Source organism: Octopus sinensis, linkage group LG9 (assembly GCF_006345805.1).
Source record: "Octopus sinensis linkage group LG9, ASM634580v1, whole genome shotgun sequence".
Taxonomy (NCBI): Eukaryota; Metazoa; Mollusca; class Cephalopoda; order Octopoda; family Octopodidae; genus Octopus; species Octopus sinensis.
The window spans coordinates 7288821-7315524 of NC_043005.1; the positions used below are offsets into that span (position 1 = coordinate 7288821).

General features: G+C 32.1%; 1 protein-coding gene and 1 long non-coding RNA gene across 2 annotated transcripts in view; both read left to right on the plus strand.

Moving 5' to 3' along the window:
- LOC118764765 overlaps window positions 1-6546 on the plus strand; it is a 17006-nt gene extending 10460 nt beyond the window's left edge. The window contains exons 2-3 of the long non-coding RNA XR_005000563.1: window positions 4103-4107; window positions 6531-6546. This is a non-coding gene — a long non-coding RNA (uncharacterized LOC118764765). The remainder of the gene's footprint in view (window positions 1-4102; window positions 4108-6530) is intronic.
- Window positions 1-26704, plus strand: part of LOC115215586 (transmembrane 9 superfamily member 1) — an 86057-nt gene that overhangs the window by 33802 nt on the left and 25551 nt on the right. Inside the window, exons 4-6 of the mRNA XM_029784796.2 lie at window positions 17005-17123; window positions 20141-20250; window positions 21510-21573. Of these exons, the coding sequence (XP_029640656.1) occupies window positions 17005-17123; window positions 20141-20250; window positions 21510-21573 (293 nt within the window). The remainder of the gene's footprint in view (window positions 1-17004; window positions 17124-20140; window positions 20251-21509; window positions 21574-26704) is intronic.

Here is a 26704-nt window from a genome sequence, read left to right on the forward strand (position 1 = left end):
TACTGAATGTATATGTTGAATCACATCAAAAATATTTTCTTTCTAAAACTTCTAATAACGATGATAAGTTTATTCATATGTAAGAATTTAATTTCATACTTTTGAGGTCTTCAGTTTTAATTATCTTTTTCTCCTTTGTTTTCATGAATGTTAATTTAGAATTTGTATCCCACTACTGCAAAACTAAGTAGTATTATCTCATCTGTTTTCATATTTAATTTAAAATAAAATGTGCTCATACAGTTAGATATATTCATTTGCATTATGTCTATCAAGTTACATGAAGTGCAAAAACAAGACAAAAGGCATAAAGTAAATAACCAATTAGCATATACTGAAGCTGCAGTGGCAAAAGGCTATACTCCTGAAATCTTCAAAGCAGTGAAAAACAGCATTATATTTAAAACAACATCATCAATGATAAAAATAACCAAGAAACATCAGATCATGAAATGATAGAAAAGCTACAGGAAAAACACTTTCAATTTCAGTAAAATCTGACTGACCATGCCAACTCAATAACAGAGTAATGGTACCCTGCATAATTCAGAATGATAGGCTGGAGTTTATAAAACCTACCCCTAAGACATATACACTTTTTGGCTAAAAGATTTTGTCTTCAGAAACAATGAATTTGAAATAACAGATAATGTTAACATTCCAAATCACACACATGCTTCTCAGTTCTTGTTTCACAACCCTTGCAACAGTCGTTATTTGAGTCTTCATTAAATTGATATGTAAAGCTAGTAATGGTGTGATAGTACCCCTTTTGAATAACACTTAAAGCCACTGGGAATAGCACAGAAATACTATTTTATTCTCTAATTGATTTTGGTTATTGGACTGTAGCCATACTGGAGTACTGACTTCAAGTGTTTTAGTAATTTAAAAAGTTTTTGTAAAGGACAGGTATCATTGACACACACATACACAAACAAACACACAGGGTTATGCATAGTTTTGTCTACATGATAGTGGATACTTGTTTAATGTTTTACATAGTAGGATCTGACCCAGAATAATATAACAAAGGAAACTTCTCAACCACACAATCATACACACACACAAGCACATGTAATGTATTGAGGTAGTGTAACAGGCTACCAGATCAGTGTAAATAAACTGTCACAAGTGGTTGAGGAATACTTAAAAAACGACAGATGTTCAAAAGGAAAATAGTTAAGAAAATCTGTGAAATTCTTTCAGGTGCATAGAATGCTCCATGAAGGTAGTTCATGAATTGTTTTACTAAAGTGACCTAATTCACAATGGAGGGAGGTACTCAGAAAATTCAGATGCTAAATAGAAAAAGTTTAGAGAGCTATATATTACATCTGCTGATGACAAGGGTTTCACCTCTCCAAGTGAGGGATAGATTGTAAATATGCCTGTGTTTGAAATGTTAGCAAAACATTGAATATTTAATGGAGATGAAAGGTGATAGCTGGAGAGAAATGAGGTCAGCATACTCTGCTCAGTGTATAGTGTTAGTATGAGTGAACAATGGTGCAAAAATGAGTAGAGACTAAAATTTGTTACAAGCGGAAGCTGATGTAGTATGCAAGAGTAGAGAATGTGCTGGTATGGACATGTTATGTGTATGGAGGATAATAGTTGGGTCAAGAAATGTCAGGATTTCTTAGTGGAAGGAAACTGCCACAAATTGAGGAAAACAAGTGAAAAATTAGAGAAGCTAATCTTAGGATGTTGAACCTCACAAAGGAGATGTGAAGTAACTGCAACATATAGCAAGATGCTATGCTGGAGAAGACTATCTAATCCATGCCAGCATGGAAAAATGGAAAATCACTTGTAAAATTATATAATGCAAATCTATATGCATGTGTGTCTTGCCATTGACATGGCAACCTTTGTGCCGCAAAATACATCCAGTAGACTCTGTAAGGTGGTTAGAGATAAGAAGGGCATCTAGCCATAGAAACCAAACCCAAAAAAACACATGAGTGCCGGTCTATAAGGGTAGTGACTCCCAAAAGAACTGACTTGACATATAATAACCCATCCAATCCATAAAATCGATGAAAGTGGACAACAATCTCATCATTAGATATTGATTATATAAATACACACATCTGTCCAACCTGTGACAGTATGGAACATAAACATTAAATAGGTAAACACTGACACTGACTTCATAGTCTTACAAATGGTCAGGTAGTTTAACCGAGGCACAACTGACAAAACTTTGAAGTCATTATCAACTTTTCCCTTCTGAAAATAAATGTGAATCTCACATGTGTTGAATAATGCATCAGTTAATGTTTTTAACTATGCATGAAAACAATCATTACTATATTTGTGTGAATATGTATATATATGTAAGTTTGGTAGGACAAACAATAAATAGAACTCAAAACATAAGTATATATAATTTTTATTTTTAATCATTAGAAGTTACAAACTGACTCAAGGGCCAGGAGTTTCATATATGGCACTTATGAAACTGACTTCAAATTTGGGAGACTACACTTGTATATGCAGGTACACTGTCCTGTCTCTTTGATACCACCTCATCTCTCTAATATCTCTATCATTCATCCCTCTGTCATAAATCCTTCTTATCACTTAACTCTCTCTTGTTTACTTTCACTGTACTATGCTGCCTTTCTGAATGTCTCCTCTTCATTGTACCATAATTCAAGTATATCTATAGATGTCACTAGACCTATTTGATTCATTCTCTTTGATCACTCTGTCTCTCTCTCACTGCTTCACACATACACATATGCACATCAAGCTCTTATTCAGTAATTACTAACCTGTGTTAGGTTGTGCATTCTTTTATGGGATAAGACTCGGTATTTACAGCTATCTGTTTATCTCACTTCCTGATGAGGAAAAAGTCTTTCTGACTTTTATGTTCACCACATTGGAAGGTGATTAAGTGGCTGGTTGTTTTCCTGGTGTTGATTCAGTTGCACCTCAGAGCTCTATAAAGCCTCTCTTCATTCCTAGAACCACATCCAATATCCATCACCTTCCATGGCAAATACACAATAAATAAATATATCTCATTCCTCATTTCCTTTGTTGTTGATGTCTTATTCTTCTAGAATGTAGGATAATGCTTTTTGTGCCCTTACACTGAATTTGCATTGTTTCCCTCTCTCTTTCAACTACATTGTTTCACAATATTTATAGTGCTGTCTGTTGTTTTTAGCCATAACTTCCTTTCCAGTGCTAGGGCTGTTACAAATGTCCTTCATTAACAGCATCAAATTAAACATTAACCAAAAGGGAAAATTGCAATTCACAGATACATATTCAACCTTATGATATTCAATCCTTTAATGAAAGATCTCCAGAATGTTCATATTACTGCATTAACTTTGAATAAGCTAGCATTGTTTATTTGTACTTTTCTTAAATTATTAAAAGACGAAAAATAATTTAGATAACTATAGATTTACTATTTTTTTTTTTTCTAATATAACAGTTTATTGTAGATATTTTACATTAACTCTCATTAATGATTTGTTTTAAAGAATGAACATTAAGTATTAATCTTGAATTAAAACCAATAAAGTTAATGTTTTGAGTAGTTTTACAAATTCTCTTTAATTTTTAAACACTTTATTCAGTATCCTGAATTTTTCCAATTATAGTAGTCCTTATTCAATATCACTGTATCCATATTTTAATAACTTTTTTAAAGTTTATTTAGCCTGACTTTTCAAATCATATTTAAGTTGCCAATGAATATTTTATCTGGTTAAATTTTGGCTTTGAATTACCTTCAGAAAAATAAATTATTTATTATCATTTTTTTTCTTTTTTTTTTTGTATTAAAAAAAAAACTATTGCAAGAAAACATTGTTCCTCCTAGATTTTATACAGATTACACTGTAAATTTTATTGGTCATTCAATCCTGTCAAGAATATTTAGGCATTTGTTATTCTTTTTGCAATATACTATTTTTTCTCAGTTATTTACAATTTCTTTTTCTTTTTATAAGAGAAAAAGGGATATTTAGATTTGTTTTGCTTGTAAAGCAATAGGTAATAGGAATCGCATTTTATATGTGTTGATGATATGCAATTCAGGATTCATTCTTTATAATTCTTTATCAAATTTTAGGAATTGTTTCAATCATATTTTTTTTTTATTGTTATTTGTAAAAACTGACATCAATTCATGAATCCTGTAAACATTGAGATGAGATCTATGATTGGCTTAATGCTTAAGGAAAGCCATATTTTATAAATCATATCATTTTGATGCATACTGATAACTAAAAAATAAATCCAGGACTTAAACATATTTTGTATCCATTGAAACTAAAAGCTATTACTCTATTTATGATGTTATCATTTCCTATCCATGTTGCTAAAGAAAAGCTGGATCACTATTATTCTCCTCTGCTGCTCAATTTCACTGTAAATGGCTAGAACTATTGCAATCATTTGATGTTGGAAAGTAAAAAAAAATTGGATTATTAATTTCATTATAATTTAAATATTAGCTACATTATTGGAAGTAAATTATGTGAGATTTTATGCATTGATTCAACTGATAATATGTTACTGTAAGAAATATTTGCTGATTAGATGTCTGATTAAATTCTCATGGATTCATCCAACTAGAAAGTATTCTTCAATGTTTGAACAATTATATGAGAAGTAGGAGCAGTCCTTGAGTATTTCTTAAATTTAAAATCTTGAAATGTTTAGCTGATCATATCAATTTTTATATATATGAGTTTGACTCAGTTTAAGAAAAGAAAACATCTGCCTGATAAGAAATGACAAAAGAATTACATCACAGGAAACAAAAATTAAGTGGAAACAGTGTCTTCATATCAAATTGTCAAAACTGTATGTAACTTATGGCTCTGCAGGATAATCTTTACATTAATACTTTCTAAATGTTGTAAAACAAACTATTTACAATTATGAATAACTGAATAACTCAGATTAGTTTGGCACTGAAATATTAGAATACATTGAAAGCTAACTTGTTCATAGACTTTTGTTTCTATATCACTTTCCTTAAGTTATGTTAAGTGTAATACAGAAGGCCTGAGAAATCGGTAGTAATGGAAGAGACAATGACTATACAGGAACATTATAGGAATAACAATTTTTCTGAAATTCCCTTTATATTTAAAATTAGGTTGTCTTTACAAAACAAAAACTAGAGTAGCTGTTAAAGGTAGAATGTTATCAAATGATGTACAGGAAAATTTTTAAAATCCATTTGAAAAGCAACACAAATGAAACAGTTGTGATTTAACAGAAGTCATTTTTGTTTAATACATAGGTTCAGGAAGAGAGACAGAGTCTATAGCTTTTGTATACTGAGGTTGACTGAATGGAAAATGTAGGTTGGGAGGGATTTCAGATTTTAGACCAGGAGAAATATTGAGAGAAGTGTTTTAGTATCAGTTTAGAAAATGAAATATTGTAGCATTCCTAACTTTTCTACCATTGGGTACCCCTGACAAATCAACAAATAAATAACTGTGATGAAATAAATATTACTATTACACCATGCCTTTCTTGGGGTTATTTAAACTTATTTTAGCATATTCATTTTAACTAAATAGAAATTTGCTTTGTTCTTTTTTCACTAAAGATGGAATTAGACTTTCCATTCAATCTCTAATTCCACACCAATTTAAATATATCATAATTTTGTGTTGAACCTAGAAATTTTAAAGCCCTTCTTTACCATATCTCTGTTAAAATACACTTAATCTGTATCAAATGATTTTCAAACTGTGAAGAATTTGATAAAATAATTGTCAATATTAATCTAGTGTTTGGAACATAAATTAACATGAAATTTTGATGGAGAATTTATAATTTAGATCTCATTAAAACCAAAAATTTGTATTATAGAACAAAGAGTAGTTTCAGACAGGTTGGTATTAAAAGAGTTAAAGTTGTAAATGACTTTGTGAGAAGTGGAGTTCTAAAATATGATTTACCAAGGAAAGAATTTTAGTCTGTTAGCAATACATTTTATAAGGAAAACAAGAATATCCCATTTCCTTTCCCTTGTAAATCAGTGACTTATTGTTATGTAAAGTCATATATAGCAAAGTATGAGCAACTATGTATAACCCACAGGTACATAAACCTGTGCACAATAATTCAGTAGAACAATGTTGTGGAGTATTTTGATTTAATAGGTGTGATGATAATGATGCCTTTATTCACTTCAAGGGCAGCAGAACATAACACTGCATTATTATACAATTATGAAGTACATGAAACTTACTGCATGATTATTTGCTCATTTTACTTTCTTTTGTGCCACATCAGACAAGGAAGATTTGGAATTTTATCAGTAGAACCAAAATGTATTTATAAAAGCAGAAAGTAAATAATCTGCTATTAAGGCTGCACATTATTTTGATTTGGCAGCTAAATATATGAAACAGCTTTACTACTAGGGTTTTGTAGCATTTAACTCCATTGAAGATTCTTGCTGCTTTTTCTCTCTTTTTTTAGGTTTGATTTCTCTTCTATATTTATTGTCAATTAGTTCTTCATGCTTACAGAATATTTTTGTAGATTCCACTCATTTTGCTACTATACTTCCTATTGTTTGATGCTAGTTTAAAATCTTTCTTTCAAATAACTAATTGCACATACTGCACAACTTATTACAGCTTACATTTTTTTTACTTTCATTTCTTTTCTTGGTAAAAACATTCTGAACAAATTAGAGTTTGTTTTGTTTTTATCATTTTCCCTGTATTTTTTTTTATCTTTAGTTTGTATTCATTTAGAATAATTGATTTGCATTGTCACTACTCCATGGCCAGCCAAGTTCAAACACACAAGTAATCAAGTGATTTTTAATGAAACCACATAAAAGAGAGTACCATACATCCTTGATAAGAATCTGAAAGAAAGCAAAGCTGAGTTTGTTAGTCAAATATATGGAAGAAACTGAAAGCTTATTCATAAGATTAAAAGCACTTGAGAAACATTAATATTTCATAAGAAATATGCATAATTATCCACATAACGAATTCTTCATTCTCATAAAATGTATTAAGTTGTTATTTATGTAATGTTAGAATTTTGAATGTTTGGGCTACATTGTTTCAAAAAAAGCTACATGTTCCATATGCTACACATGTTTCACATGCTAAATGAGTATACTGAAATACTAGAGAAAACATTTTGTTGCTTTTAATGACTTTTCTATGACATGTCTGAATTTTTCTTCAAATTCACACAATTGAAATAAATCTTTTAAACTTCCTACTGCTAAATTTATCATGGACATTTGTCCATGATAAATTTATGTAAAAAGATTTTGTTGTACTCCAAAAACTTATATATAAAATAGACCTCTGTGTGTTCACTTTTCTCGCAAAAACAGTTGCACAAATTGGTTCCATACTTGGGGTGCATGAATAATTTGACCTGGGATACAATAATATGGTCTTCATTTATTTTTATATTAAAAATAAATAATATTGCTTTATATAAGGTGAACTTTTTGAAAAGGCTTTTCAATGTCAACTTCTGGTACTGACATAGCAACTGTGGCTAGCCAGACACACACACATGTATGCCTGACATAGCAACTCCCCTTCCTTATTCTCTCTCTCTCTCTCTTTCTTCCTCAGTCTATCAATAACTCAACTTCTTTTGATGTTACAAATGTCTATTTTTAATATTTGGGAGGCGTATTCCCTATCTAATTTCTCACTGTACTTCCTCTCTTTCTATTTCTTACTCTATCATTCTCTCTTCATTCTGTCAACCATTCAGTCTAGCATTTCTGGTACCAAAAAACTTATTACAGTTACTTTCATTGTTCACAATCTTCTGTACCGGTGTATTTGTGTATCTGTAAATAACATTGCCTAGAAGGAAGGTGTCAGATTTGTCCCCAGTGTCAAGGTCAGCCAAAAGAGATGTCTCTATCAAGGGAAAGAGAGACAGAAGAAAAGAGGGAAACATGACAAGAAAGGAACAGACTGTGCACTACAGCAGCCAGAGCATCTGGGAATGTTGAGACAAGAGTTGCGCATCAAAAAAAAGAAAAACAGTTGTGTACTGGTGCTGCCTGAGCATCTCAAAGTGTTGAACAGAGGTATGCATGCCTGGCAAGGAATAGGATCTCCACTGCAGAAGGAAGAGCAGTTACAACAGCTCAAAGAAGCAACTTCTATGAAGCAGTTTTCAACTATGATCCAGCATTTTAATTATGGAGATGACACTAAAGTTTCCATTGGTGCAATGACAACTGAGTGCATACACTGTAAAGCAAGGAAGCGGCCTGAAGAGACACTTGGGCTGTGCTGCTGCAGTGGAAAGGTTAAACTCCCTGCAATGCCCCAGCCTCCAGAGCCGTGAATAAGACGTGCATGTAATGTACAGAAGTGTAAAACCATTGAGTGTTAAAAGTATTACTTTCTGAGAAATACACTAATCTTACACTACAAGCAAAGAGTACTGCGTTAAGGCTTATGAATTTATAACCCAAGTGAAACCAGGTCCTTCTGCTTGTATATAAGTCAGTTGTTTATGAGACCTGTTTAAATTCATAATTATTTTAGCACTTTCAGACATTCCAGAGTTTATTCTTGTCAGAAATATAGTGATGAAATGGTTGTAATGTTGAATTCTTCCAAAATGGAATGAATTGTGACAGGTCTGCAGTACAGCTCCCTCCATACTGCGCAAACCTATCTTGTCTCATCTGTCAAGCTAGATGTTCTAAAACTTTATATAAATACTCCTCAGTCTTGATTGGTTTTTTTTACTGAGTTCTTTTTACTATTAAATTTCAAAAACACTTCCACTTAGCTGCAATTGTATATCTGCACCAATGTATGCATCTCTTTTATATGTAAGAAGAGTTTTACCTGTCATATGATAGGCGGCGAGATGGCAGAAACGTTAGCGCACCGGGCAAAATGCTTAGCGGTATTTCGCCTGTCGTTACGTTGTGAGTTCAAATTCCGCCGAGGTCGACTTTGCCTTTCATCCTTTCGGGGTTGATAAATAAAGTACCAATTTCGCACTGGGATCGATGTAATCGACTTAATCCATTTGTCTGTCCTTGTTTGTCCCCTCTATGTTTAGCCCCTTGAGGGTAGTAAAGAAATATATGATAGGTAAGTTTAGAAGTATACTTTTACCACAATTGATAACATCAGGAAATATGTTATACATGTAATAATTATAGTTTAACTATTATTAAATTTCTTGATGCTTATACAAAACGATGAAATGAATACTAATATTCAAAAGAAAAATATTTATTACCTTAAAATAAAATTAGATAAAACTCTTCCCTTAACTGTCATTTACTTATTCTCCTCCTCCTCCTCCTCTTGCCACCAAACCTATACATGTACTCATCCTACAACTCTTATACTAACTCTCCCTTTACCTCTTTTTTTACTCTCTCTCTCTCTCTCTCTCTCTAATGACTGGAGAAATCAACGAACCAACTTTTATCCCAGCAATTATTATATAGAGGTAAATGATGTCCAGCCACTACCTAAATAAGTAGTTCATATCCATCTTATTCTTTATAATTGCTGTAAATCCTCCATATTCACTCTTTCCCATTGTAATATAGCCTAATTTTTAAGTGTGGAATCCTTTGTTGTCAATAAAAATCTAAGTTCTTTTGATTTCATTCAATTTCACTTTGATCATTAAATTTGTATTTTAATAACATCACATTACTGCTACTTTCAATAAATCACCCAATCAGAAATCTAATAAATTTTTTCTATAAAAGAATTGATATGAAGCTCAATAGAACACAGGCCAGTTGATAAATTACAAAACAGCATAAATAGACATTTTGTTAAACTTTAAGGCTCCACGCATATGGCTAAACTGATAATGATGTTATTGTTTTCTTTTTGTTTTTGTTTTAATATCTTTATTGATAAAGCCTCTGGTCTTGGAATACTTTGCTTGGAAAATAGCATTCATCTAATAAAAGAAATGCTTACACAAAGTTATATGCAAACCCTTTTCATACGTGCTATATAGAAGAACTGGAAGTATATACAAGTTTAGTGCAATAGCACTAGACAACTTTGAATAAAAGTTACTTTTAATTCATAGGGTGCTAGGATACTGTTCATATGATTATAAGTTCAAATCATTACCACAGCTACTATGGGTAACCTCTAAGCAAAGCAGAGTGATGTATATTCTTCTGTCTTACAAATAGAAAATTGTTCTCCTAGATGAGTTTTTGGTGGTAAGAACTGTAAAGAATCTGCTCCAATAGATCCATTTAAGAATTGCGAAATAGAAAAATAAATGTAAAACAGTAACAAGGTAGTTCTTGTTTTATTCTTTGGATCCCTATGTTTTCAACAATAGGGATTCTGATTTCTCAAATAAAGAAAGTTTAAGATTTCAACCTTCCCTTTTTCACTTTATTACCTTTTTTTAAAAAAAGGTATCCCACCATCCCAGTTTTCAGGTTACTACATCTCTGCTGTACAACTACCCAGGTATTATTAAACATGGCCTTTCATTTATGCATTCCTAAATGTCTGTTAAACAAGACAACATTTAGAAGGCCTCAACTATTATCATCTGAGTTAGAAATAAGTTATAATTCCCTCAACTTTTTCTTTATTTAAATAATTTCTGTGGCTTATAATTTTGTTAAAACTTTTTTGTAAAAAACCCAGTTTTTTGGGAAAAAATGTTTTTCAAAATATCTATTTTATAAAATCTCCCTCCCCTAAATTAAATCCTGTAAAACTTTAAATATGTCCCTTTCATTTGTACATGCATAGATGCTGCTATTAGATAAAAGAAAACAATTAATAAACCACTACACAGCATTTAGGAGACCTCAGTGTGGTCACTTGGCATACTAGAAACAATAGTCAAATCTTCTTCAAACCCTTCATACCCCCTTCTTTTTTTATGTTTATTTTACAGAGATTCTAATTTTCTAAAAGAAAAAAAAAACAGGATTATAAAATTTTAATTATTTACATCCCACTACCTTTTTTTGTTTAGAAATTATAATTCTAAAAGACACTTCTTTTTCAAAATTCTTTCATACTCCATAAATTCTGTTGTATGAAGCTTTTTAAGTAGGCCTTCTCATTTGCATGTACTATTATTTTGAACAGATAAAAAAGAAAATTTAATAAATGAGAATTTAAAAAAAAGAGAAAACTTATTTGTCTTGCAAAATATGTTTATGATACTTATATTTTGTGTGAGAGCTTACTACCCTGTGTTGATAGTGGTGGTGTAGTTTTGTTGGTGACGATGTTGATGTTGGTAGTGATGGTGTTGGTGGTGGTAGTGATGGTAATAATGGTGTTATTGATGGGAAATGGCATTGGTGGTTGTAGTTGTCTTGTTGTCTGTGTTAGTGATAGTGGTGGTGGTTGTATTGGTAATGGGGGTGGTAGTGGTAGTGTTGATGGTTGTGGTGTTATTCTTGTTATTGGCAATGCTGGTAATAATGGTTTTGGTGATGGTGTCGGTGGGTCTAATCTACCCTTCTAAAATACTGAAACAACAGTTTAGATTAAGCAATACAATTCATCAACAATACCACCATCATCACCAAAACTATCTCCAAAAATCTTTCAAAGTAAAAACAAAAACTTGGAGAATAAGTGAAATTGAAATGTTAAAATGTTGTCTTTTTGGCAAAATCAAAATCTCCATTGATGAAAACATAGGAATTTCGAAGAAATTATTTTAAAAACAAAAAGTAGGTGTGTGAGGTTTGAGGGAAATTCGGTTGACATTTCTAGCATGTTTAGTGACCATATTGAGGCATCTTAAAAGTCATATTCTGGTTTGACAATCAACTATGCATGTGCAAAATAAATAAACATTTTAAAATATTCATATTTTTGTTGTGACAGATGGGTGTGGCTATTCCAAAATCTTAGAAGATGGGCTGGGAGATCTTTTTTTTTTTTAAATGGAATTTTGAAAAACCTTTCCTTCATAATCTCCATATTTTTTCTTTGGGGAATTAAAGGGAGGTTCTGGATAAAGCAAAAACAAAAGAAATGTGGGAGAACTTTAAAATTTTGAAATACTTTTTGTTTTCTTTGGCAAAATTGGAATTTGTTCCAAAAACAGGAATCTGAAGAAAAAGAAAAACAGAAAGAGGCGGGTATATATTCAGCATATCTTCCAAAATAGTAAGAATGACTACAGATATATCACAACCCCTACAGTCATTATATTATATAGAATAAGCAAATTATCCCATTCATGTGCCTGATTGAGTGTGAAAAGATGTCTCAATATCCCAACCTTGCTTGATTCTGATAATTCATTGGCTATTTGTTTGCTCTGAAACTTAAAATCTTCCTTCTATTTCCTGTGGTTTAAATCATCTCATGTATCTATCCTACTTGTTAATAGGTACAATTGTTCAAGCTATTTAAAAGGATATGATATTTAAATGTTTATATGAAAAATATTTAAATAGTACATGAAATACATTTACAAGCAAACTTATATAGAAAAGCATTGGGAAAAAAAAAGAACTTTTTACTCATATTATAAAGACTAAAATATTTAAAATTTTAACTGAAATAATGCAAAACATATTTGACATTTGATCTTTAAGTGAACTGGGGATTAACTTAAAATTTCTAAACCACACATTTCTATTGTGATTTCTGTTGGCATTACCACTTTTTGCCTTCTTTTCTTCCTTGTTTGACCATTTCCAAGTAAACTACTGACATGTCTATTTGCTGTTTGCATTATGTTACTCTGTATTATAAGTGCAGGATTACAGTTAATGGCTATCCACCTGATGATAGGTGGCTCATATTAATGCCTGCTAGCCAACTACTTACCATTTCTAGTTCAATGTCTTCCACTTCCACTAACATGATGATCAGCTGTCAGGAAGATATCAGCTGCCAGTCATGTAGGAAATATTAAGATTCTTACTGCTGTTTCTTGCTTCTTTTTCAATTACTTTACTTCTATTTGCTAGAAGTCACCACAGTATTGTCTAATAAGAAACATTGATTCTGCTTGGTATTTCCCTCTGGTACTGACATTTAGGACTCAGTGTATGGGAGATAAAAGGATGTAAGGACATACTGAAAGCATGATAGTGATAGAATATTGAGAATATTAAGCTGAAAATTATGCTTATGGTAGTAGCACTGTTTCTGATTAGTAACAACAGGATTTAAGAATACAGTGTGAAAACAAAGTGATGTCAGTTTATATAAACTGGTGTGTCTTTCAGTCAGGTGAAAGTTTTCAAAGACATTAAAGTATGCTTTAATTATTTATTTACTTATTTATTCCAGACTTTATTTTCCAGATTTTATTTCTCTTTAATTTCTTTAATATGATTAAACTTTTCCACCTCCCATTTACTTTCAAAATGGAGTATAAACACGTAAAGCTGATTTTTACTTATTTATTTATTTTGTTAGTTTTTGTCTTCTAATGAACTTAGTTGGGGAAAATTAGATGGAACATATAATCAGGAGTGTTTTCTGAGTTGTGTAGGTATGTTATCATCATCATCATCAACATAACCCTTTAACATCTGTTTTCCATGCTGGCATGGGTTAGATGGTTTGACAGGAACTAGTGAGCCAGAGGGATGTACCAAGCCCTACTGTCTACTTTGGCATGCTTTCTGTGACTGGATGCCCTGCTTAATGCCAAGATAGAGATTAAATGAATTAGTAATGTGTTGGGTACTCAGGGTACCCCTCTCAAGAATTTTCAAATTCTGGAAGTATTGTTTTGTACAAAGGCTTGATAAGTAGTTTATGTTGTTTCTTAAAGGGGTAGATAACAAGGAATTGTAAAAAATTTGGCTCATGTAGTTAGAATAATGCAAGTGAGATTCTGGAAGGTCCATGGATAGTGGTTGTCATGATCTGAATCTGTCTTAAGAAGGTTTGTGGTATCTTAAAACGTTTCCAACATTGCATACAAGAGTTTATAACATGTGACTTCACTTCTGTTTTTATTTAGCTTTTGAATTATGAACGAATTTGGCCAGTTTTCAGACTCAATGAATTTCACAGTATTACTTATCAGACTAGTCAGGCCATAACCCGTGGCCCCTACCTGGGACGTAGTCAGTCCACCTGTGCACACCTTCCTTCTTGTGACACTTGTGAAGACCTGTTGAGGCAAGTGAAAATCAAATCAAATCAAATCAAAAAATCAAACAAAATCAAAATAGATGAACATCAATGGAATTTGTATCTTTGTGGTACCAGTGCCGGTGGCACACGAGAAAACCACCCGAACGTGGCCGTAGCCAGTGCCGCACCGACTGGCCTCCATGCTGTGGGCACGTAACAATCACCATCCGATTGTGGCCGATCGCCAGCCTCATCTGGCTCCTGTGTTGGTGGCACATAAAAAACACCATCCAAGCATGGTCGTCTGCTAGCCTTGTCTGGCACCTGTGTCGGTGGCACATAAAAACACCATCCGAGCGTGGCCGTTCGCCAGCCTCGTCTGGCACCTGTGTCGGTGGCACATAAAAACACCATCCGAGCGTGGCCGTTCGCCAGCCTCGTCTAGCACCTGTGTCGGTGGCACATAAAATCACCCACTACACTCTCGGAGTGGTTGGCATTAGGAAGGGCATCCAGCTGTAGAAACACTGCCAGATCTGACTGGCCTGGTGCAGCCTTCGGGCTCCCCAGACCCCAGTTGAACCGTCCAACCCATGCTAGCATGGAAAGCGGACGTAAAATGATGATGATGATGATGACTTATCATAGATACAATGAGGGCAGTCATTCCTTCAGTCTCTCAGTGTTAAAAGTGTATTTGACTTGAAAGCTTGGAATATCATTTCTATATTGCACTTCTGGTGTCTGTTGGAAGGAAGGGGTTAAAATTATGGTCTAGGTGGGAAATGCATCTTTTCATTTGATGTTTTTGGCTTCTTTGTGTTGTTTTTGATAAGTCATCATCATTTAATGCTCACTTTTCCATGTTGGTATGGGCCAGATGAAATTTTTCGAGACCAATTTTCTATGACCAGATGCCCTCCTGCTTGCTAACCCACACCTGTTTCCAAGTAGGGTAATATTTTCCTATGGTCATACGTTTTTTTCACAGAAAACTAGAAACAAATGGCCACTTGTGTGATGGTGGTGCTTGTTTAGAATCATCACAGAATGTCAACACGACATATATATATATATATACATATGTCAGGCTTCTTTCAGTTTCTTTTCACCAAATCCACTCACATGGCTTTTGTCACTTTAAGGCTATAGTAGAAGATACTTGCCCAAGGTACCACACTGTGAGACTGAACCCAAAACCACATGATTGAAGAGCACAGCCATGCCTGGTTGTTGTTTGCCATTGGAAATTGAATATGTTTGGATCCTTAGTATGGTCTGGTTGTTGTTGATGATGCTACTTACTTTGTATTGAATTTTACTTCTTGTTTAATTCTTTCTGTTGAATACAAGTTTCCATGCAAGTTTTCTCTTCCTTTTGTCCTATATTTTTCTTATTCCCTTGTTTAGTTGTTTGATGCTGAGTTTTATTTTTGTTGTATTCTTGCAGTTATTTTTGCCTTGTGGTATTTATTTTAGGAACTGTTCATAATATAGTTGTAGAATGTATGTACCACTTATGTTGGGAATTGTGAACGTCTTCCTACATTTTGCTGCAACTGTTAATTTGGTTGTAAGTCACAGTCGATCCCCTTCAAGAGTGACATGCCTCAATCCACCCCACTTACCCCACTCATGCTTTTTCTCCTTTATCTTTATTTCTTTTAATTATTTCCTTCTCTTGTCCTTTAATTTTCTGTAAATTCCTTTACTTGGTCGCTCATCATTATTGTTCTTTGAAAATTTATCAACTTTCATTTGTTAATTTATGACTCACTATATGCTGATACTCAAGTTTCAATTATCATTTTTATTTTTTCAACAGGCAACTGTCTGGTACTATGAAATAAAGGTTCCAAATTCACTAATAACCTCATTTAGTGCAATTAAGTTAATCTGTCTTCGATACTGTCCTACACTATTCCTCACATACATATCAGAAGGGTCTCTTCCTCTCTATATTTATGCAAGCTCTTCCCTCTTTTAGTTGTAACATATATATATGTATATATATATATCATAACTCACCGGATATCAGTTGTATTACTTTTTTTACCTTTGTCTGAGCAGATGAATGTAGATCACATGTAATATATTATATTATGCCACAATCATTTATATTCAGGTTGTGTCTGAACCATGTATTGTTGAAGCAATCATAATAAAGGAATAAATGTAATACCATCACCTCCATTCTATATGTGTGTGTGTGTGTGTGCATGCGCACACACATACACACATTAGAGAGAAAGAGAGAGGGGGTTATACATGTTTATATATTTCTGAAGATACCTATATCTATATATCATCATTTTAACATCCACTTTTCCACGTTTGCATGGGCCAGATGAAATTCATTGAAGCAGGTTGTCTATAGCCAGATGCCCTTCCTGTCACCAATGCACATCCATTCCCAATTAGGGTAGTATTTCTCCACGACAGGGCATCTTTTCATGTAGATATATGTGTACATATGTGTGTGTGTGTGTATGCATGCATTCCTGTGTCAATATATGTATATGTACACACGCACATAATTTTAGAGAGAGGTTTAGATTTAAAGGCAACGACAAAAAATCATATTTAGTAAAGCATTGTATTTCTGTGTATCCAAAGGAAAATTATGAGAAGGATTCATATTATATCCTGAGTTTCATTTGGTTAGAATCTACAGTTGCTTAGTCACAGAGTACATTTAGAAAGATAGACCAAACAAGAGTTTGTTTATATAATATTTAGTTATATCATCTTACATATATAGAGAAATAGAAGCTGTTATCTTTAGTTGAAAATCTTTAGTGAAAAAAATCTTTGGGAAAATGACACGAGTTATTAGTTGTTCCATTTCTGCAACAACATCTTATAACATTTCTATTCTAGTCATATTGTTGTATTTAATTTATAATTTTTGTTTCAGATGAAATTCCTGTTAGAGGTTTTATAGGGCATCTCGAAGAGGGAGGCTTTCTACCACACCATCATAAAATATATTTATGGGCTCATTTGCACTTCAATATAGAATACAATGGGAATCAGGTGAGTTTTGTTTTCTTAGATAACAGAATTTTTATCATGTTAACAACAAAATTACATTTAAAGTAGTTCTTTTACATAGCAGCATTTGCATCCTCTGATAGACTGTGGAAGTACAAATGCCCAACCTTAACTGTTTGACAGAAGTTTTATAATTCTTTTCAGTTTCCTACAGACTAAAGAATTTTTTATTCTCTGAGGACAGTTTATAGTAAACAAAAGCTAAACCAGAAAATGCTTTTGCTCTCAGAAGTTCCCAAATTTATAAAAAAAAAAGAAAACCATTAAAGTATTGCACTCCACACATGAACTATATCCCAAAATACCAAAGTTCCTACACTATTCAGCTCTGTGCCTCTTCTACCAAAGTGTTCCTTTGAACAATGAATTTGTATCTAATCCAATTTGATATAGTTAAACCCAAAAATCATTTCATATGCTTGTGTCACTTATGTTACATTCTCCAAAATTTTATCAATTTACCTTGAAACTCTTATGAAATACTTTGTGTAACCTTAATCAAAACTGCACTCATGTTTTCACTCCAAATGTTACTGTGGAACAGTTATTGACTCTAGAACTGTTGAAATAACTATGTTACCTTTCATATTAATATCTGTGTCTATTCTGACCCTGACAGCTTATTAATGTGCCATACTACTGTATATGACAATTAAGAGATTCTCTTTCTATTAGATGAATGTTGACTCCATTGTTAAGTTCGGAAAGTTACATGTACTTCTCAGTCTTTCTTAGCATGACTAAATAAAAATGAAATGCACTTCCTATTATTTATGTTTCTTTGAATGCATAAAAAACTACCTACACTGTTTTTTTGTTGTTTTTTTAGTTACTGTTTTTCACACCAAAATTTTTGTTTTCTCTTTTCACTGAAAGTTACAAGAAATAATTTAATAATAATAATAAATAACTACAACACAACATAATAATTTATAAATCATAGTTACAGAATAAATTTAAATTAACTATTTTTATACTCGAATACAATATAATTTAAATACACCTTATATATGTATATAATATAAAACTTGTATAACTCAATATCCTAAAATATTATACCTAATAACAAATAATAATAATAATAAATAACTACAACACAATTCTAATAGGTGGAAAGCATATGATTGATAAACTCAGTCACAATAGAGCGGAAAGACTTATATATCTTGAGAGTAATGAAAGAAACTTTTATTTTTAAACTAAGAAATAAGAAAGTACCAATGTATTACCATAAAGCATGTCCAATGTAACCTTTATAGTGACCAAAGGAAATGGGTATTGTTAACTGCACCTTGTAATAATCAGTTGTTAAATGTTTTATGTTATTATACAATAAATTAAAGAATTGATATTGATGATGTATTTCACGATTTCATCTGAAATATTGAAATTCCTAATTTCAATTCACTTGGCTTTTTTTTACTAGATTTACAATTTCATAATTACCAGGAATTAAATATTGGAAGTTAACACATTATTTTTGTATTTTGTTAAAAAAATTAAATGGCTAATTTCTTACTATTTTCTTTTACATTTTCAATGTTTTTGAAAATATAAAAATTTGGACTTGATAATCTTTATTTGACATGTAATATGAGTGAGATATATTAACCATTTCAAAAAATTAGTGCCTGTACACTTAGAAAACTTTGACCTAACTATGGCTTACCAATACTGGGTAGAAAGTATTGTCTTTAGGATAGTGGAAGGGGAATGTAAGTAGCAAAAGGGACTGATTGATAGATAAGAAAGAACTAATACATCAATGCTTATGTTGATTTTAAATCTAGCCATATATAAGCAGGTAACCAGTGTAGCTTCATAAATTATAAATGCATGCGTCTTCATAAAATAACACTCAACTTACTTGTAAATTTCAGAATAAGTCGCAAAGAGGTCAGGGAAAAATCTTTTTACAATGTTTGTATGACAATGTTTGTTACTCATGGTATTTAATTTATTGCTAATATATTTTTTCCCAACTTTTTGAGTTTTTTTAGTTTTTATAATGTAATTATTTAATAACTACACATATGCAATATTATTTTTAGCACAAATTACTACTTACATTTGAAAAACTAATCTTTTCTGCAATACTGCCAATTTTCACATTACCCTGACCACAAATTGAGGATCTTTACTTTTTGACCGACAGATTTAAAAAATAATTTTTAGTAACTAAACACTTTCAAACTTCGTATACTGGTAGAATGTGTCACATAAAACATCTTTCACTCTTGGCGTTGTTGAAAAAATTCTGTATTTTAGAAGTTATTTTTTGTTAGAGTTGTCATATTTTGGTCATTTCAACCAATCAATGACATGTATTCAGCTGTGTAAAATTACTGCTGTTGTTTGTCAACAACAACTTCCGGCAGTGAATATTTCGTTATTTATGACATATTTCATCTCAGTTACGTTTGTATGAATAAACGAGTGTATCTGAAGCATGTTTACTTCATAATCGTTTGTGCTTCATTTTTCATGTTTTTCCGTAACTCTAACCCTAAAACCCTATTCCTAAAACCCTAAAGCTAAAACCAGTGCAAATGCACGAACAATGTCATAAATAACAGTGACAAACGAAATATACACTGCCAATAAATGTTGACAAACAACAGCAGTAATTTTATTCAGCTGAATACACATCATTAATTGATTGAAATTACCGAAATACAACAAATTTAACAAAAAATAACTTCCAAAATACAGAATATCTCAATAATGCCATGAGTGAAAGATGTTTTATGTGACACATTCTACCAGTATACGAAGTCTGAAAGTGTTTAGTTACAAAAAATTATTTTTTAAATCTGTCGGTCAAAATTGACACTGTAAGTATTTAAATAAACAAACCAAAGTTTAGGCATTTTCTGCTCGATCCTCAAAGGACTGGGATTTTGACTTATAAATTTTTTGCTGGGTATGATTTTAATTACCAGTATTAATATAGATTTTACTAATATTTGAAATAATAATTTTCTTTTTATCATTTTTAGATAATATTTGCGAATGTCTCAACAAAGGAACAGCTTCCTATAAGTTTGGATGAGGTTTCAGCACCTTATCTTGTTGCATTTACATACAGTGTTAAATGGCATCAAACAAAGTAAGTTTCTTTTTGTAAAATAAATATTCATGTATGTAATAACATACAACTAAGTCATTACTTGAATCAAAACAAATCTACAATATAAGGAATATAGTTTTCATGAATAGACTTACACATTTACAAACCTTCTCAATTAATTACATTCATACATATATATGCAATATCTATTTCCTTTTCCTTAACATCTTCATTATTGTCTCATTTCATTAGACTTAATTATGTATTCATGGTGTATGACACAAATATTCAGTATCTCTCTTTTAATTCAATATATCTCTTAATTTATATTCCATTTACATAAACAGGCATCTTCGCATACAGGTTTTAAAATTATATTTTTGACATATTAAAGATTGGTAATTGCACAGGTATAGTTTCAGGTTCAGTCCCACTGCATAGCACATTGGGTAAATGTCTTCTACTATGGCCTCAGGCCAACCAAAGTCTAGTGAGTGGATTTGGTAGACAGAAACTGAAAGAAGCCCATCATATACGTGTGTGTATGTATATATATATATATATATATATATATATATATATACACATACATGCATATACGCACACACACACTTTTTCGCTTTTGGGGCAGCAGGGTCTTTGATCTATTTCACAAATTTTTACCCATAAAGTATTAACAATTTTGTGGGCATTTGGTTTAATACATTTTCTCACTTTCCCATCAAACAGAAAACAGAGCTAGTTCATGAATGAACAATGTGTGGGTGTAGGTGTGTGTGTGGGTGTGTATATATATATATATATATGTATATATATAGGTGCAGGTGTGGCTCTGTGGTAAGATGTTTGCTTTCCACCTACATGGTTCCAGGTTCAGTGCCATTGTATGACACCTAGGGCAAGTGTCTTTTTCTCTTTCCTCAAGCAAACCAAGGCCTTGAGAGTGGATTTGGAAACTAAAAGAAGCCTGATATATATATGTGTGTGTGTGTGTGTGTGTGTGTGTGTGTGTGTGTGTGTGTGTGTGTGTGTGTCTTTGTATCTGTTTGTCCCTCACCACCACATGACAACTGGTGTTAGTGTGTTTATGCCCCTGTAACTTAGTGGTTCAGCAAAAGAGACCAATAGAATAAGTCACAGGCTTTAAAAATATTAAGTGTTGGGGGTCTATTTGTTTGACTAAAATTCTTCAAGGCAATACCCTAGCATGGCTGCAATCTAACGACTGAAACAAGTAAAAGATAGATGATATGTATGTACTTTTTTTTAATAAACATTTTCTTTTCTTTTTATTTCAGTGTAGCTTATGCAGATCGTGGCAGAAGATTAAGAGATAACAGTTTCTTCCCTAAATCTTTGGAAGTAAGTATAAATATTTGTTTTCTAACCACATGCTTTTCATCTTTTAAATATCCATTGTATTTATCTTTTTTATAATTTGATGTCTATATACATGTATATGTGTGTGTATACAACCTTCAACAAAGTAACAGTCATGTATACAACTTGAACAGACACATATCAGTACATAAACATATGTTCACATGTACATATACATAGACACGTCTACACACTCTCCTAAATACACACATACATACATAAGTACATACATACTTACATACATACATACGTATAGGCATGCACACATGCATACGCATGTACACATATGCATACGCACATACATGTACACACACTCATACATACGCACATATATGCATACATACACACATACATGCGTACATATATATATATCATGAACTAACTGTTACTTTCTCAGATGCAACACGAAATTTTGCCAGTGAATAGGTCGCGGTCTCAAAGCAACGAAAATATTTTGATAAATTTAAATGTTGAAGTGAATCTAACGGTTATTGTGTGTTTCATAAATGGCTTATAAACACCTTCCACGCTGCAATTGTTTTCGTTCCAGCACACGATCTCAGATCAGGTCACTTGCTATGCAAGTACATCTCTGTAGTTTGAATTTAATATTTAAAAATATCATTTGTTTGTATGTTTTACTCTGAAATCTGACTCTTATTAAAAACTACATTTTAATATTGGTTTCCCAACTTTGGCACGAGGCCAGGATTTCAAGGTAGGGAGTAAGTCAATTACATTGACCCCTGTGCTCATTTGCTACTCATCTTATCAGCCCTGAAAGGATGAGAGGTAATGTTAACCTTGGTGGAATTTTAACTCAAACTGATATTTTAATATTGCTATCATTTTGATTTAAAATTAAAATTACATACCCTTCCATTTATTTATCAAGCATTGTATAAATTAAAAATGGAAATAAAAATGAGACAGATGTGAAGCTTTATTCTATTTAGTGTAAGTGAATGGAATGGAAAAATCTTTTGAATATTCTTTTGATTGCCTCTTGTGTTTGCATCTATATCAACCACAAACTTTTGCTTTTTAGAAGAAATGTGAATTCTTTATTCCTTTTGAAATTAGTCTGCAAATAAACTTGAAGTAGTTGACTTTGAATTCTGATATGGTAGTGTATTCTCTGTATAGAAAAACATGAAGTATATAATATTTGGAACAAAAAATAATTATGACTACAGATGAAAAGGAAAACATATATATATATATATATATACACACACACACATATTTTCTTTTATTCTTTTACTTGTTTCAGTCATTTGACTGTGGCCAGGCTGGAGTGCTACCTTTAGTTGAACAAATCAATCCCAGGACTTACTCTTTGTAAGCTTAGTACTTATTCTATCGGTCTCTTTTGCCGAACCACTAAGTTACAAGAGCATAATAAACACACCATCATCGGCTGCTAAGCAATGATGGGGGACAAACAATCAAACATACATACATACATACATACATACATATATATATACATACGATGAACTACTTTCAGTTTCCATCGACCAAATCCACTCACAAGGCTTTGGTCAGCCTGAGACTATAGTAGAAGACACTTGCCCAAGGTGCCACGCAATGGGACTGAACCCAGAACCATGTGGTTGGAAAGCAAGCTTCTTACCACACAGTCACTCTTGCACATATATATATATATATATATATGTAAAAAAATACAAACTGGGACAAGAACGCAAAACATTTAGAAGACGATACAAAAAACACGGACAGGACATTCGAAGCCTTCAATCTTCAGTCGAGAACCGGATCATCCTCACAATTTCGGCTGATTAATCTTGTGATTGCTCCGGTCTGGCCAGCCCGAAAGGAAAATCTAAGCCAAGCGCATTAGATTCCTTGGAAGAAAGCCTCAAATGTATACAAAACAAGGACGGAAAAACGGACGATGTTACACAAATGAGAATACAAAAATATATACATATATATATATATATATCAATATATGTATCAAATGAAATAAATGAAAAACAGGACACAAAAGATGTTGTGGTACATATGTTTTGAGCTTTATAGAACACCTTATTCTTACATCAATGCATAATCGACATAACAGATAGTTCAAAAGCCCTCTTCAGCCGCATGCAATTGCTACACCAAAGACTTGTATCACATTATGAAAGGTTTCAGAAAAAACATTTGGTATTGTTTATAATGGTTGGTAAACCGAGTATCACTGGGAAAGTATGTTTGTAAATCTTCATAGGCGTACATGGTATTATTAGACTCCAAAACAAATCGTCTATACTGTTTTCTCACTCAATATAGAATGAATACTGGGTAGGTTCCTTCATGTAAGGGAAGGAATTGGATGTTAAGAGAAAGAGAAAAAGGAGAAAGGAGGGGAAGGGGAGGAGACGTTAATCAAGTTGGGATCACAAAAAAATATATATATAAATATAAATGTAATTATAAGGGATAATAAGATATAAAATATACAAAAAATGTAAAGATGTAAAAATATAAGTATATCTTTATATATAAAAGTGAAGTTGTGTGTCTGTCTCCTACGATTTAGATTCCTAACTACTCCCACATTTTGCGGTGCAGTGTAACCAAAAGCGGGTATCTTATAGTTGTGATTCATATCGAGCCCTTCTGGGTATTAGTGCACGTCTACGATTAGTCTACGATTTAAAAAAAAATTTACCATCATTTTTTCTCATTTTTAATGCATTTTTTGCTATTATATAAGGGAAGTAACTCTCTAAAAATGTATTATTAAATCTCAGAACGTAAAAAGCTACAGTAACACCCCCCTTTGTGGTTAGCCATATTGAGATGGCTATTATACTTTACATCTCTAAAAATGCTTATATAGTTATTTCCCTAACAAACCTGAGCAACGCAGGGCGATACTGCTAGTAAAGATATAAAGAACTTCAGGTATAGGGTCATAAATTCTAGAAATGTATTGTGAAAGTGTAAAAGGTACAAAAAATAAAAAGTAAAAAATAAAAAAGACAAAAATTAAGATAAAGTGAAATAAGGATAAAAGGAACAAAAGTATATACAGTGGTCAGAGATGATGGGTTAAAGTTCTGATGCTGTGGTGAGTGTCGTAAATTACTTTTAATTATCGGGTGGGGGGGTATAGTAGTAGGCGAGTGGTCAGTCTATAGGAGTTTGACTTTATATGCTCTAAGCCTATCTTATCTGTGTGTACGTGTGTGTGTGTGTGTGTGTGTGTGTGTCTACATACTTACCCACTCTCACATATATAAACCTGTCTCCTGCATCTAGTGCACACACACACACGTGTATATATACATATATACATACATATGTACATACGCACACATATAATATATATATAATATATATTCCCACATACACATATGTACATGTATATATATACACCCAGATACATGCCCATATACATAAACGTACATACAGATACATATATATATACACATACATGCACGTATACATATACTAACATATATACATATACACATATACAAACACATTCATATGGCCCCACCTATATACACATACATTTACAAAAGTACACATGCCTACGCGACCGACGTGTCCATACATACAAATATACGCACTCACACATGCACACACATGTACATGCCTATACAATCTCTACACACCACAACATATGATGGTAGAGGATCCCCATAAACTGGTTACAATATAAACAAAACCGAAAACATAATAAATAAGATACACAGATAAATAAACAAATAGAAATAAATAACTCTTTACTCTTTTACTCTTTTACTTGTTTCAGTCATTTGACTGCGGCCATGCTGGAGCACCGTCTTTAGTCGAGTAAATCGACCCCGGGACTTATTCTTTGTAAGCCCAGTACTTATTCTATCGGCCTCTTTTGCCGAACTGCTAAGTGACGGGGACATAAACACACCAGCATCGGTTGTCAAGCAATGCTAGGGGGACAAACACAGACACACAAACACACACACACACACATATATATATACATATATATACGACAGGCTTCTTTCAGTTTCCGTCTACCAAATCCACTCACAAGGCTTTGGTCGGCCCGGGGCTATAGCAGAAGACACTTGCCCAAGATGCCACACAGTGGGACTGAACCTGGAACCATGTGGTTGGTTAACAAGCTACTTACCACACAGCCACTCCTTTTTTTTTTATTTAAAAGATATTTTTTTGATTTATTATTATTATTATCATTATTATTATTATTACTAGTATTGTTGTTATACATACATACATAGAAGCATATGTAATGATAATAATAAGTAGATGTAAACACATGAACAAAATAAGAATAAACAAAAACAACAACAAAAACAAATTACACGAACATATATAAACAGAAGATACAAATAATACAGGCATCCACCACACACACACACACTAAATAAACATAGACGCACATAGAGATATAAGCATGTGCAAATGAAGACATACAATAGAAATACAAAATGACTGACGGTTAGTAAGGAGAGACACAAATAAGAAAGAAGAAAACAAAGGACCACTGATGCGGTCACAGGAGTGTGACGAAAGAACTCTGGCCGAAATAAGATTAAGATTAATGTAAAAAATAAATAACACTGAAGCAAAATAACACCAAATATATAGTGCATGTGTTTTTATTGGCTAAACTGGCAAAATGACCATTCCAAAATACAACAATATATATATATATATATATATATATATGTATATGTGTGTGTGTGTGTGTGTATATGTGTGTGTGTGTATATATATATACAAATATATGTATAGATATATATATGTATATATGTATAGATATATATATGTATAGATATATATATGTATATATATATATGTATAGATGTATATATGTATATATATATATGTATAGATATAAATATGTATATATATATATGTGTATAAATATGCAAAACTAATACATATATATAGATATATATGCATATATATAGATATATGCATATATATATAGATATATATGCATGTATATAGATATATATGCATGTATATAGATATATGTATAGATATATGTATAGATATATATGTATATATATATATATATGTATGTATATATATATGTGTGTATATATGTATGTGTGTATATATATATATATATATATATATA